This window comes from Dreissena polymorpha, chromosome 7 (genome assembly GCF_020536995.1).
Source record: "Dreissena polymorpha isolate Duluth1 chromosome 7, UMN_Dpol_1.0, whole genome shotgun sequence".
NCBI lineage: Eukaryota > Metazoa > Mollusca > Bivalvia > Myida > Dreissenidae > Dreissena > Dreissena polymorpha.
The window spans coordinates 15,800,012-15,815,274 of NC_068361.1; the positions used below are offsets into that span (position 1 = coordinate 15,800,012).

Consider the following 15,263-nt stretch of genomic DNA (forward strand, 5'->3'; position numbering starts at 1 on the left):
CCGCGTTCTGAGAAAACTGGGCTAAATGCATGTGCGTAAAGTGTTATCCCAGATTAGCCTGTGCAGTCTGCACAGGCTAATCAGGGACGACTTTTTCCGCTTTTATGACATTTTTTGTTTAAATGAAGTCTTTTCTAAGCAAAATTCTAATTTAGGCCGAAAGTGTCGTCCCTGATTAGCCTTTGCAGACTGGACATGCTAATCTGGGACGAAACTTTACGCACATGCATTATGCCCTGTTTTCTCAGAATGTGACACAAATACATGTGTAATGCTAGCTTGCATCTGTTGCATTTCTAAGTAATTGAATACTGATTGTTGATATCTGAGAATTATGTCCACATCTGGCAAAGCATGATTCATTATGTCAATATTTACGCACTTTCATGATGGCCATGATGTCAATGAATTTAGCAATTCATTAAAGAGGCATATCAGCAGGTACTGTTGGGCTGCATTTAAACATATTCCCGGTATATATTAGATAATTTACAGTTGGTTAGTTGCTAAATATTTTGCTTTACAATTTTAATATATTAATAAGAAAAGAAGTAAAATGTAACATTGTTCACAGAAAACAATAATTTTGGAGATGTCATAGGTTTTAGTAGAATTAAAATTAGCATCTACATATTTTGATGTTTCAGTGAAAACTTAAAAAAGGCTTGCTATATCAGGGCTCAACATTAACCTAAAAACCAACTTGCCCTGCCAGGCAAGTACTTAAAAAATCTACTTGCCCTGAACGTAAAGACACTTGCCCAAACATGATATATCACATTAACTGTAAAGCTCATATTTTTTTTATTAAAGATCATAATTATACACCACAAAACCTTTTTTTTATTTTTGAACATTTAACAAAATGATTACAGCAATTAAAGTCTAAATTACATTGTAAATGCTCTTTGTTCATTTTTGCACTTGCCCAGGCGGACAACTAGATTATTAAATAACTTGCCGGGACCCAACTTTTTCTTGCCAGGGGCAATAGGACAACCATTAATGTTGAGCCCTGTATATATAGTTGAAATAATGTGCATGCACTTAAGAGTTAGGTCATGTGATACAGTACATTTATATTCATCAAATTTTCAACCAGTGAACATTTTGTATGCAAGTTTCCCTGATTATTTCTGTTTAAATAGTAAATAACTATAGGTTTAAAAAAAAATGAATTAAAGGGGCCGTCCAACAGCTTTTGTCATGTGTTGAAGCATGTCACTAAATGCTTTATATTGATACATTTAAAAATCTCCAGTGAAAAAACAAGAATACAATTTTAAAAAAGGAAAAATTTAAGTAACCCTCAACAGGGCTCAAACCACTGACCCCTGGAGTCATGGAGTAAAAAGTCTTTCGCCTAGACCACTCGACCATCCATGGTCATGCTTAGAGCGGATGTATTTTTTACCTATATAAGCAATCCTTGTAGTTTTCAAAAATATAACTACAACAACAGAACTTTCCAAATTACTCAATCGTTTCGCATCACACGACGCTTTATAATTTTCAGGTTTTCAAATCGTCAAAAGATGCATATAATGGATATTTAAGAGCATGGTAAATGGTCAGTTTGACTATTTCCTCAAAAATATCATAACAAAAACGAAAATTTGTGAATCTGAAACAACTTTTTTTAATTTTGTCAATTTACCAATCTGTTGGACGCCCCCTTTAAACAAAAGTCAGGTGTATTCTCTGTATTAATATGAACTCTTTTTTTCAAAAATATTCTGGTTAACCTCTTTGGCTACCTTTGATATACCCCTTAAAAGCAACTTAGATGTTTGTAAAAATAAAGTATATGTAAGTATTCAATGTTAATATCAGATATGACGTCTTTCACAGGAAATAAACTGAGAGAGTATTACTGTTGCAGCAATACAGTGTGTACTCATAAATGATAGTACAAACAGGATGTTGGTACTTAGAAGTTATACGTAAAGAAATTTAAATAGCTTTTGTTATCATGAACAGTTAATACATACAGTTCAGTATTGTTTGATGAATAATGGCTATGGGATATACAAATATGGGATAACGCCTATTTGGTTGTTCTTAAAATTGTACGGAGTTTTATATGAATACCTGATTATTAAATGCTTTGAAAAGGATAAATTATTGCGCTGGTATTGTTTGAAGGTTAGATTAAATGGAACGGGTAAAAGAATTATTTGTATAATTACATGTATTTTGAAGGTTGTAATGTGATTTCTTATCACGGCAGATTTATACAAAGGAACTTGAAAGTTCAACTATAATCATATATAAATATTTTTCTACATAACAAATAAAGTAAAAATACAAGTTTCTACTGTAAGGATTTTTTTAAGTCTATCAGGCTAAAGAACTCCTCCATTTTTACTTGGCATTTTTTTGGTTAAATGTATTTAAGCAATTTACAGTGTGTTATCAGGAATTCTAAAATTGGAATTTGTCAATCTGACAATCTGTGAACAGGTACCTTTAAGCTTTCTGCTTGTTTTGTTTTGTTACTAATTGTTCTGTCCATACCTCACCAATTAAGGATTCAGAGCTTAGATACTGTGATTGTCACTTTGCTTGAGCCAAGCATGATTATTTACCTGTAGTCTTATGTTTATTTTGTGGGACACAGTTATAAATTGCAGTCTGTTATATAGATGGTATATTGTTTTGATCTTGGGATATCCACCACGAAGTCACTTATAAATAAACAGTTCAGGCCAGTGATACCAGTTTCGAATGTGTGTGTTTTGTTTAAAAGCAATTTAAGAATTGAATATTGTCTTCAGCTATGTGTGTGGTCGTTTAAAATGAAGGTTGACCTATATGAGCAAATTAATGGATGACAGGAAATTACAGGATCTGTTTTGTGTTTCCTGAAGCTTCATAATTAGTATGGGTCTTGCTCTGTGAAAAATGGGTTTTTATAATGCATGTACGTTGAGTGTTGTCCCAGATTAGCATGTGCAGTCAGCACAGGCTAATTTAAGGGACAACACTTACTGCCTAATCAAGATTTTTGCTAAGAAGATACTTTCCTTAAACAGAAAATATCATTACAGCGGAAAGTGTCGTTCCTGATTTATGCCTGAGTGGACTGCACAGGCTTATCTGGGACGACACTTTATGCACATGCATTAAACCCCCTTTTAATTAACAGAGCACGGACCATATGTATTTCAGATTGCGGCATTGTGAATCACTTATCTTTATTTGTTTTATATAACTTCAAAATTATAAATATTTTTTATGTTGAAGAAATTTTTAAGTGATAATCTGGCAGTGATTTTCTTTATTTTTCATTACGTAATTATTTTACCAAAGAAAATTAAAAAAATTTAATCTGGCAGTTTTTCTAGAAAAATGTCATTGCAACTTTTATTTTATGTGTCATTTTTTCTTGGAACATTCACGTAATATCGAATGATCAAAATTGGTGATCATGCACATAATATCATGTTGTTATACAAGAACATCTTGTTTTGTATTATGTTTCATTTTTTAAAGGTGTTATAGGCAGGTCAGTCATTCTGAACTGTTTGTAAACAATCCAGTACGTGTACATGAGTATAGTAAATGATGTAATGCCTTAATCAATGCACTCCATAGTATGAGGCAAGCAATATTTGCATGCAGTCATTACGTGGCCTCAGTAAACGAGTTAATTACAGTTTTACAGCGAACCATAACCGTTAACAGTCAGCAAAGACGTTTCAAGTATGTAGAAAATGATATCATAGACATTACTATAAATTGCGGACAATAGTACAAATTGCTGATTAAAAGGAGATAATTATTCTATGATTATGTTCACATATAGATTGTAATAATAATGTTAATAAGTGCCATTTAATGCGGGATTTATGGAGTTTTATTATAATTATTGCACGATTGTGTGTGAAATAAAGAAAATGACTGAAATTGTGTAACACTTTGTTGGTGAATTATTATTATATTAAGTCTCAGTCTCTGTTGTTTTTTTGGCTCAGTGTTGTCAATTAGGATGGGAAAAGTCATGTGTATCAGGTAATCAATTTGGTGGGGTTTATATGTATTTATCATTGAATGGATAGTGGGGATAAGACATTTCTATGGGGGAATTATGGGTTAAAAGGGCATAGAGATGTTAGGTCAACAATTTTTTTTTCGAAGACATGCCAGGAGACTGCTGTGGTGATGTAGTGGTGATCGATAGACTACATGTATTTACTCAGTAACAAGAAAGGATTTTCTTTACAGAATTTAAATATCATTCTTATGGGAATATTGGTGATTTCTGAGTTTGAAAAAGTATAAGAAAAGTCCTGATATCTGTGTAAAATTATCATTTTTATGCCCCTAGTAGGGTGGCATATAGCAGTTTAACTGTCCGTCAGTATGTAAGTCTGTCCGTCCGTCTGAAAACTTTAATGGTCATAACTTTTTTAATATTTAACATAGCATTTTGATATTTGGCATGCATGTGCATCTCATGGAGCTGCACATTTTGAGTGGTGAAAGGTGAAGGTGAAGGTCATCCTTAAAGGTCAAATGTCTAATATATGGCATCTGTCCTTCCGTCCAAAAAACTTTAACATTGGCCATAACTTTTTCACTATTAAAGATAGCAATTTGATATTTGGCAAGCATGTGTATCTCCTGGAGCTCAACATTTTGAGTGGTGAAGGTCAAGGTCTTCCTTCAAGGACAAATGTCGAATATTCCGTCCGTCCGATAACTTTACTATTGGCCATAACTTTTTAAATATTGAAGATAGCTACTTGATATTTGGCATGCATGTGTATCTCCTGGAGCTGAACATTTTGAGTGGTGAAAGGTGAAGGTCAGGGTCATTTTTTAAGGTCAAATGTCAAATATTCCGTCTGTCTGAAAACTTTAACATTTGCCATAACTTTTTAAATATTGAAGATTGCAACTTGATATTTGGCATGCATGTGTATCTCTTGGAGCTTAACATTTTGAGTGGTGAAAGGTCAAGGTCATCCTTCAAGGTCAAATGTCAAATATATGTCATCTGTCCGTCCGTCCAAAAACTTTACCATTGGCCATAACTTTTTAAATATTGAGGATAGCAACTTGATATTTGTCATGCGTGTGTATCTCATGGAGCTGCACATTTTGAAAGGTGAAGGTAAAGGTCATCCTTCAAGGTCAAATTTCAAATATATGGCATCTGTCCGTCCAAAAACTTCAACATTGGCCATCACTTTATAAATATTGAAGATAGCAATTTGATATTTTGCATGCGTGTGTATCTCATGGAGTTGCACACATTTGAGTGGTGAAAGGTCAAGGTCAAGTTCATCTATAAGGTCAAAGGCCAAAGTTTGCAATATTGAAGATAGCAACTTGATATTTGCATGCATCTGTATCTCATGGAGCTGCACATTTTGAGTGGTGAAAGGTCAAGGTCAAGTTCATCCTTCAAGGTCAAATGTCAAATTTTGCAATATTGAAGATAGCAACTTAATATTTGGCATGCATGTGTATCTCATGGAGCTGCACATTTTGAGTGGTGAAACGTCAAGTTCAAGTTCATCCTTCAATGTCAAAGGTCAAAAAACAAAATCTAAGGGATGTAACAAGCTTTAAAGGGAGATAATTTCTATTTTATATCATTTTGCAGGTACAGATCATTTTCACAAGGGAAGTAATAATTTTTAAAGGGATATAATCAAAATATTTTTTTATTTCAAAGCGGCGCAGTAGGGGGCATTGTGTTTCCGACAAACACATCTCTTGTTTTAAGCTCACCTGAGCACAAAATGGTGAGATATTGTTGTTACCCTATGTTCTGTATCCAGTGTTGTGCATTGTATCTTTGTATGTAATGTGTTTTGTGCAGTTCTTTGTCAACTTTAAGCTTGTTAACACACTAGGGACCATAATATTGTTCATTTAATCTTGATGGTCAGAATGTATATTTTTACAGTATCTAGGCTGAGTTTGCATCTGGATCACTAGGCTAGGCTAGCTAGGCCACCAGGTCAAATTTGAGAAAAACCTTGTTGCCACTCTAGAAGCCATATTTATGACTCAATCTTGATGAAACCTAGGAAGAACATCAATCATGACAATTTGCATTGTGTGAATTTGGGACAATGACCTCCAAAAGCTAGGTCGCTTTGTAAAATCTCTTAGACAAAAAACCTTGTTACCACTTATAAGGGCCACTTTATGACTCAATCTTGATTAAACTTAGAATGTTTGACAATATCTAGGTCAATATGGAATCTTGGTTACTTGCGTCACAAAACGAGGTCACCATGTTAAATCTTAGAACAAAACTTGTGGCCAAAAATGTTGATGTTGACCACAACTTGGCCAAGCTCCAATGTGGGTCACGTTGGTCTTAAACGTTCGTCACCAGTTAAAATCTTAGGAAACTCATTGTACCAGTCTTAAAGCCACATTTATGACTCACTCTTGATACAACATGGTCAAGATGTCAGAAGGTTTATCATGACAATATCAAGGAGATGTTTGAATCTGGGTCAAGTGGGGTCAAGTGGGGTCAAACACTATGTCAACAGGTCAATCTTCCTCAATTGTACATGTAGGTAAGAACTTCCGGGCGACCATCATGGCCCTCTTGTTTTTATAATTTGAAATATAAGTTCTTCTTTCTGTCAAGCTCTATGGGTTTATCTTATTAACTAAATATGTATAAAAAAATTCAAACATGTAAATATCAATTTTATACTTTTTGTAAAGAAATTTAATCATCTTTATTTCCCAATTTCATTCCATATGATACATTATTTTTCCACATGCAAAGGGTCCTCATGCAGCCCCATTCCCAAAATGGTGGGAACAAAACAACACTTCTTTAAGGATGCCATTCTAGTGCAACAAGGGCATTTAGCTACTAAGGCTCAATTTTAATTTTAAACAATCAGATGAGCGACATAGCAGAAATGTGTTTGTTTTTTTTCTGTTCCAGTTTGTAAAAAATCGATACCTTATCTCTGAGCAGAATAACTGCCCTGCCCAAACAATGTGTTTCCCTCAAGATAAATGGCCATGTGCTTATCACCTGCACTGAGATAGGAAACTTAAATCAATTAAAATTTAATGATTCAAGCATGTTGTGTTGATTAGATTGGCATTTGAAGGAACACCCTAAAATTATGGATGCAAGTCTGAATTGAAAGGGTCATAGACTTAACCCATTTATGCCTAGTGGACTCTCCCATCCTTCTAAATTGGATCATTTTTTTTCCAAAATTAGGGATGTCTAGTATATTTATTTTTATGCCCCCCTTAGAAGAAGAGGGGGTATATTGCTTTGCTCATGTCGGTCTGTCGGTCGGTCTGTCGGTCGGTCGGTCTGTCGGTCGGTCCGTCCACCAGGTGGTTGTCAGACAATAACTCAAGAACGCTTGGGCCTAGGATCATGAAACTTCATAGGTACATTGATCATGACTCGCAGATGACCCCTATTGATTTTGAGGTCACTAGGTCAAAGGTCAAGGTCACGGTGACCAGAAATAGTAAAATGGTTTTTGAATGATAACTCAAGAACGCATACGCCTAGGATCATGAAACTTCATGGGTAGATTGATCATGACTTGCAGATGACCCCTATTGATTTTGAGGTCACTAGGTCAAAGGTCAAGGTCACAGTGACCCGAAATAGTAAAATGGTTTCCGGATGATAACTCAAGAACGCATACGCCTAGGATCATGAAACTTCATGGGTAGATTGATCATGACTCACAGATGACCCCTATTGATTTTGAGGTCACTAGGTCAAAGGTCAAGGTCACGGTGACCCGAAATAGTAAAATGGTTTTCGGATGATAACTCCAGAACGCATACGCCTAGGATCATGAAACTTCATGGGTAGATTGATCATGACTCGCAGATGACCCCTATTGATTTTGAGGTCACTAGGTCAAAGGTCAAGGTCATGGTGACCCGAAATAGTAAAATGGTTTTCGGATGATAACTCAAGAACGCATACGCCTAGGATCATGAAACTTCATAGGTAGATTGATCATGACTTGCAGATGACCCCTATTGATTTTGAGGTCACAAGGTCAAAGGTCAAGGTCACGGTGATCCGAAATAGTAAAATGATTTTCGGATGATAACTCAAGAACGCTTTTGCCTAGGAACATGAAACTTCATAGGTACATTGATCGTGACCCGCAGATGACCCCTATTGATTTTCAGGTCACTAGGTCAAAGGTCACGGTCACAGTGACAAAAATGGTATTCACACAATGGCTGCCACTACAACGGACAGCCCATATGGGAAGCATGCATGTTTTACAAACAGCCCTTGTTATATTTAGAATATTTCTTTCGGAAATTTCTTTAAGCAAACAGCCGGACCCTGATTAGACGCTGCATCATGCAGCGTCTCATCTGGGTCTAGGCTGTTTGCCAAGGCCTTTTTTCTAGACGCTAAGGCATTATAAACTTGGTTACATGATATTGCATATGATATTATAGCTAAGTATATCCTGCAACTGTAAACCCATGTCCTGATAAAAATCATATTTTTCAATGGTTATGCAAAGTCATACAATATGCATCATAAGAATCCTGTTGATCTGTTTTGATTTTAGCATACTTTAAAATTTCCTAACTAGTTCCTGAGTTTGTCAAGTGTCTGAAAAAGTGGAAATGCAAGTTCCCATTATAATATTAGATAATACATTATCGCTACTGCAAAAACCACGTCAAAGATAATTTAACAACACTTTCTTCTGACCAGTCCGATGCATACTCTGAATTATTGCTTTTGTTACAGAAATGTCATTGATATGAAAAAACAATATTTGAAACAATGTGTCACCCTTTCATCCCCTAGGTTAGCATAACCCTTTGTATAGGCCATTATCAATTTCAAAGTATTTCTGATAAAAAATGCCGATTTTATGGTTATCTTTCCTAAGCAATTAGTCCGTTTAATTTCTGTATTCTGATTCTAATATCTATAATATGCAATTCTAAACGTCATTGTCTTCCTTATAAATAATATCCCTTAATTTGACACTATTTAAGACGATTAGTTTCTTTAATTTCAGATTTTAATTCTGATAATGTCCCCATTAGGCATATTTTTAGACAGGGTCTTTAACCCTTTGCATGCTGGGAAATTTGTCGTCTGCTAAAATGTCTTCTGCTGAATTTCTAAAATTAGCATTTTCTTCGATTTCTTTAAAAGAATACTATCAGAATAGCAAACAGTTTGGATCCTAATAAGACGCCATGTTTTGTGGCGTCTCATCTGGATCCAAACTGTTTGCAAAGGCCTTCAAAATTCGGTTCCAGCACTGAAAGGGTTAAGGGATACAATTTAGAAAGTAAATGAAAACAATACATTAGTGTTAAAATGGTAATGGCCATTAAAGGGATGCTGGATCGAACTGATAACAGATTTGTTTATCACTTCCCTGTTGCCATACTTATCCATATAAACAGGACAGTGTAAGAGGAATGGGTTGTATATGGTACATAATATATGGCAGCCTACATTGATAAATAAAGTAATCCTACACTGCCATTGTTGAAAATGCCATCCAGGAAGAGAATAATTAGCCAGCTTTGATAAGGACTCTGGGTTTAGTGTGCATACAAGTTTTGTGTTTAGGCTTGAATATTGTAGGAATTAATAAGAATATAATTATGCTATTCTTTTTATAAAATTAGAGGCTAAATGTGTCCCTAAATGTGTTGATTATTCTCTGCGAGGAAATATGTTCTGGTATAATTTTTATTAAAATAATCTGGTATATTAATGTTTTCATTAGTCTAAGGATTATAGGACATTTTTTTTTAGTCATGAATTATTAAATAATGCATACACATATAATTCATCTGGCATTCACAAATTGACAAACAACAACATACACTATAATTGTTCTCTGAAGTGGATTTGTAGACATGAACATTCATAGGTGGTCAGATTTCATATTAGAGCTTTTTCCCTTTGTTTTTTTTTAAATTAAAGTTTTGTATGGAGGCTGTCTTGAAAACTTGCAGCAGGTGTCAACTTGACAATTAACAAGTAGTTTGATCTCCTTAAGGGGATGCTCAGTGCAAAAGAACCACAATTCTTGCTTACATATTTTTAGAGTGATTGCCCTTTGTTAATTAAATTTTAAATAAGGCAGATCTGGCAAACTATATAAGGTACAAGCTTAACATTACATAGGAAGATAGATCTCCATGATTGGAAGTGCAGAGCATAATGCCTGCTTTCATAATTTCACAGTTATTGCACTTGTGAATGAGGTACTATTATAACCTGGAACTTCACATTTTTGAGCAACCAGTTCTTAAAACTCAGTGGCCAATGTCATCAGACACAAAAGTCAGACAATGTCATGCATAATTCAGGCACAACAGTGACAGTCATAATACTTTTTTATGGTATGATCAGAGCTGAATTTTCATTTATGTGTTTAGTTTGTTATACAAATTTAGCAATAATTTTGTTTTAAGTGTCAGGAGTTTAACTGTTCTGTGACATTAACAAAAGATTTCATTAAGAAATTTCATGACCATTGTCCTGGGGGATTTGCATATAATTATCAATGATTGCATGTAATGCTTTGATTCCTATGTGGTATAAATATAGCAGCATTAGGGGATAACATACTGGTTTGCAGTATTGAGCTTTCTTATCTGGAATATTACAATGTAAAAATAAATCTGGAAAGATAAGATCATTGAAAAAATCGTTATCTGTTTGTGAGTTGAAGAATTGCCAAAGAATCATGGATTGTTACAATTATATAGATGTATATAGATAATAAACTAATATCATTACTGAAAGTGTGACAAGTTGTTGACAAAGAAGTGAATTGTGGTATATTGTGTATGGAAGTGTATAGAAACAAACAATGGCAGACAAAGGCGAAAAGTATCGTTCTGGCGAAGATATGGAGATGCAAGAAATCAATGACTTTACTGACGGAGGAAATGGTGAGTTATGTGGCAGTCTTCACGATAGTTCATTTTATCCACTAGCCATTCGGGCAACTTGAATGGTGAAGACTGAATTAAGTAGCCCGGCAGCAAAATTACTAGCCCAAAGTAAATTTGTTAAAATATACACCCTGCTAAAGGGTTTCATCTTTCAATAGGAGATAATCTATTAAAAAGTAAAATTATATCCAGGGTATGTTAACTGTGAAGCCTATTGCAAAAACAATTGCAACACAATATAACAAGTCAAGGTAATTCAATGTCCTTTATTAATCATAAGTCCTTAACATGTGATAAACAACTTCTTCGTTCATCTCATAATCACTGCCATCCTGGAGATCCTCTTTGTCAGAAACCATATCCTGTAAAACAAGCAACCTGATATTTATTTTCCAGAAGTTTTCTTGACAAGTGAAGGCATAGATCATAAGATGGCATACTTTTATCATACATGTTGACATTTTTTTATGCTGTGTTTTTAAGCAAAGCTTATTAAACTCTGTCTTACAGAAGTAGCTTCTCCTTCATCACTGATTTTTAACCACTTTTCTTGAAATTCACGTTTCCGTGATTTTTCATAGTCATTTGTTGACTTACGATCAGTAGTGGGCAGTTTCTTGCCAGGCTTCGCTTTTGCTACGTATTTAAGCATTATGCAGCCTTATGCGCGTAGGGACTTACAACTTTGGAAATAAACACACACACAAGGTTAAAAAGTAAAACGATGTTTATTCCAGAAATGCAAGCCGCGTACGTCGATTGGTTTCCTTCAGCAGTAAACACATCAGCATGACGTATGCCAATAGTAAATAACCAGTTTAAATTGTTCACCACGTGGCCTTGGTTACAACTCGAAAATGACCGTTGAATTTATGGACCAATCGGAACGCATTTAAATCTCGTATTTTAGGCGAAGTTGAACGAAGTTCTGTCGGAAATCTTCAGGAAGTACTCACAAAATAATGGCGTTTATCACACTTAAAAATGTAAACAATATTAATACACCGAATCTCTACCGTGTACGATATGGCAATTTCAATAGGCCCGACCTATAATTTACACGCCCAGGCCACCGGGCGTGCGCTTATTTCGCAGACTGATGTGGGGTTGCCATGGAAACATAAAATATAAATTTAAGAATACAAAGTATGGTACAAAAATACTGTCAATTTGGTATTCGTTGATTTTTATGGAGGTTTAGCTTAAAGGTCGTTTTAATACATTTCCATATTTTGGGGAAATACTGTGGATATGTCACTTTAACATTTGCCTGTTTCCAGGTGAGCCTTTTGTGCAACCATAGTTCTCGTATTTTGTTAATATGAGTCAAGCACTGGGAAAACCCAGCTTAACGCTTTACCACTTAAATACGTATTTTGACGTATTTGAAGTCCGTTAGAAAGCTAAATATGATTTAAGACCTTTCTTACTAAACTCAAGTTATAAAGGCTTCATTTTCAACCCCCTAGATACTCATTGTGAGCAGCAAACAGCACAAAACCTGAACAGACTGCGAGTAACTCGCAGGCTGATCTGGTTTTATGCTGTTTGCACATAGCCATTTTCACTTTGCTTCTGAGTGGGGAAGGGTTAATGCAGATGCATACAATTTTGTCACAGATTAGCTTTTGCAGTCAACAATTTAGGCTAATCAGGAACATCACTTTTCCCGAAGACTGGATTTTCGTTAAGAAAAGACTTCCTTTAAACAAAAAATTTCATAAATGCGGAAAGTTTCGTCCCAAATTCCCAGTTTAGCCTGCACGGACTGCATAGGCTTATCTGGGGCGACTTTACACGTATGCCAGTTTTTTATCCTTCTTTGAGACCCGCCCAATTTCGGCCCTTTCCCCTAGACAAATTTTTCCCCTCTTACAGAGATTTTCCCCAACACATTATGATATCTAAGAAAAAAAAACTTTAATTATATAAGTTAACCTGATCCAGTGTAGATAATAGAATTTTTTTTTTGCATAAGTAAATTATCTCTTGCATTGAATGTGTTATAAAACAGTAAAATATGTTAAATTGATTATTTAGGAATTTCCTTATTTTCCCCCAAATCCGGTGTTTCGCGCGACTTTTTCTCCTTATAAAAGGCTAGGCCCTTTCCCCAAAATCAGATAAAAAAATCTGTATAATGCAATAAGTCCAGTTTATACAGAGCGTGCCTCATATATTAATTTTCTCATTGCAGTGCGTAATATATATTCGCAATCATAGAAGAATTGCCGAGGGAAAGCATGACATTTGTTCTGTGTGTTCTATGCCTAAATGCTCTATTTACTCGGCTATATTTTGGTAGCTGTCAGTCATTGGAGCCCTAGATATCAATTTAATTAGCAAAATACCCAAGAGTGTCTTTGTTTTGCAGAATTCTGTCTGATCTTGTTAATGGTATACTGTTGTCTGTTACTTTTGCATAAATATTTTATAAATTATATTTGCTGGATATCCAGGGATAGAAATTAGAGGTTGCCCGTTGGCCCAGGTGAGTAGAATTTATTCCGGGAATGTCAATTTCCAAAAATCAGAAGTCTTATTGGGCAATTTTTTTTTCTTAGAATGCTGGAAAAAAACGATCTAACACAATTTATCATAAATCCCCCTGTATTGGATATTAGCTCAACCATATAGCATTAATTATGAAAGAAGTAGGCTAATAAAAACTCATTTTTTTATGCTCCTGGTAGGGTGGCATATAGCAGTGAAACTGTCAGTCAGTCCATCTGTCTGTCAGTCTGTGCGTCCGTCCGAAAACTTTAACATTAGCCATATTTTTTGCAATATTGAAGATAGCAACTTGATATTTGGCATGCATGTGTCTCATGGAGCTTCACATTTTGAGTGGTGAAAGGTCAAGGTCATCCTTCAAGGTCAAAAGTCAAATATATGGCTTCAAAGTGGCGCAGTTAAGGGGCATTGTATTTCTGACAAACACATCTCTTGTTTAAGCTAGTATTTTATGCCAATGATATTAACTCTTTGGTTCCTAGATTTTTAGCTATGACACTCACAGACTACATATGATTTCCCATCTGGGCAACCAACCGTTAGAAGTTACTTTCTATACACGCCTTGATTTTTGAGGTCAATGTCACCGGGGCCTGTGGAATAACATTCTTTCTACACAAAATGTCGATGGACCTCTATCCTTATACATGTAGATCAAGGGAACACTTTGATGTGCATTCAACCATATCAGTATTATGATTATTTTTTAGAAATTTCTGGAAAGTATTTTGAGGTCAAGCGGTCAGAGTTCAAGGTCAACATGGAATTTTGGCATTAAATGATCACATCATCTAAAAAAATACATATATTTATTTAACAGTCATTAAATGAAAATTTTGAAAATTCTTTTCATGCTTGAAATTATTAACAACGTTTTAGCATAAGATATATTGGTATGGCCTCTTTATGTGTATTGTATATATTGCTACATATATTCATTTGAAGCAAGAAGCGACAGAAATAATCTAATACAATAGCTTTACCTTTCAGATACTTTGGACTTTGATATTTACTTTATTTATAATTGTTTTATTTTATAGATCATTGCATTTACAAAAAAATTATGAATGTAACACAAATTATTGATAAGCAATTAACTTGAAGACATGATTCCTTGGGAGATGTGTATTGTAGGTGACATTGTGACATTTAAAACAACAAGCCATAATTTCTGTTTGATGACAGTTGTATTAATGTAGATATGTTTTATGTACAGTCATAAACCCACACTTAAATCTCTCTAATAGCATCATAAACTGATAACATTGTTTATTCCCTGGCACATAATTAAAAGAGGGAAAACTTTAGAATCAATATTAGCTCAGATAGTTTACAGGGTTGGGACATGAACATATTGATAGTTCAGTGTGAAACTTCTGTAGCTAATATAATAACCTTAAGCATATGCAATTGTTTTGCACTCAGCGATTAATATTGATAGTTTAGCATTAAACTGGTGGATCTGGTTAATATTTCCATATCAGTTACAACAGCATTGCACTCATTCCTATCACTACAGCTGATACCACACAGATTGCAGTCTGTTGGGTTTGGACATATTCCAAAAATATTTGGTTACAAGATATATTCTGGTTACTGTAAATAATTAGACAAATGAGGGAAATAAGAGACAGAAAAAAGTATTTTGTCTCTCATGAAGCTGCTTATTTTGAGTGGTGAAAGGTCAAGGTCATCCTTCAAGGTCAAAGGTCAAATAAATGGCTTCAAAGCGGCGCAGTAGGGGGCAATGTGTTTCTGACAAACGCGTCTCTTGTTTCATTTGAATTTTGTAAAATATTTAATAAATTGAAAACCCC

At 34.7% G+C, this 15,263-nt stretch overlaps 1 protein-coding gene across 4 annotated transcripts in view; it reads left to right on the forward strand.

Moving 5' to 3' along the window:
- The window catches only part of LOC127840079 (choline transporter-like protein 2), a 78,805-nt gene that overhangs the window by 15,842 nt on the left and 47,700 nt on the right, over positions 1-15,263 (forward strand). Inside the window, exon 1 of one of the 4 annotated variants that reach the window (XM_052368473.1) lies at positions 10,657-10,929. The exons of the other annotated variants lie outside the window; for them this stretch is intronic. Within the exon in view, the coding sequence (XP_052224433.1) occupies positions 10,848-10,929 (82 nt within the window). The 5' untranslated portion in view covers positions 10,657-10,847. Of the gene's footprint in view, positions 1-10,656; positions 10,930-15,263 lie in introns of those variants that run through there. 4 annotated transcript variants of the gene reach the window in all.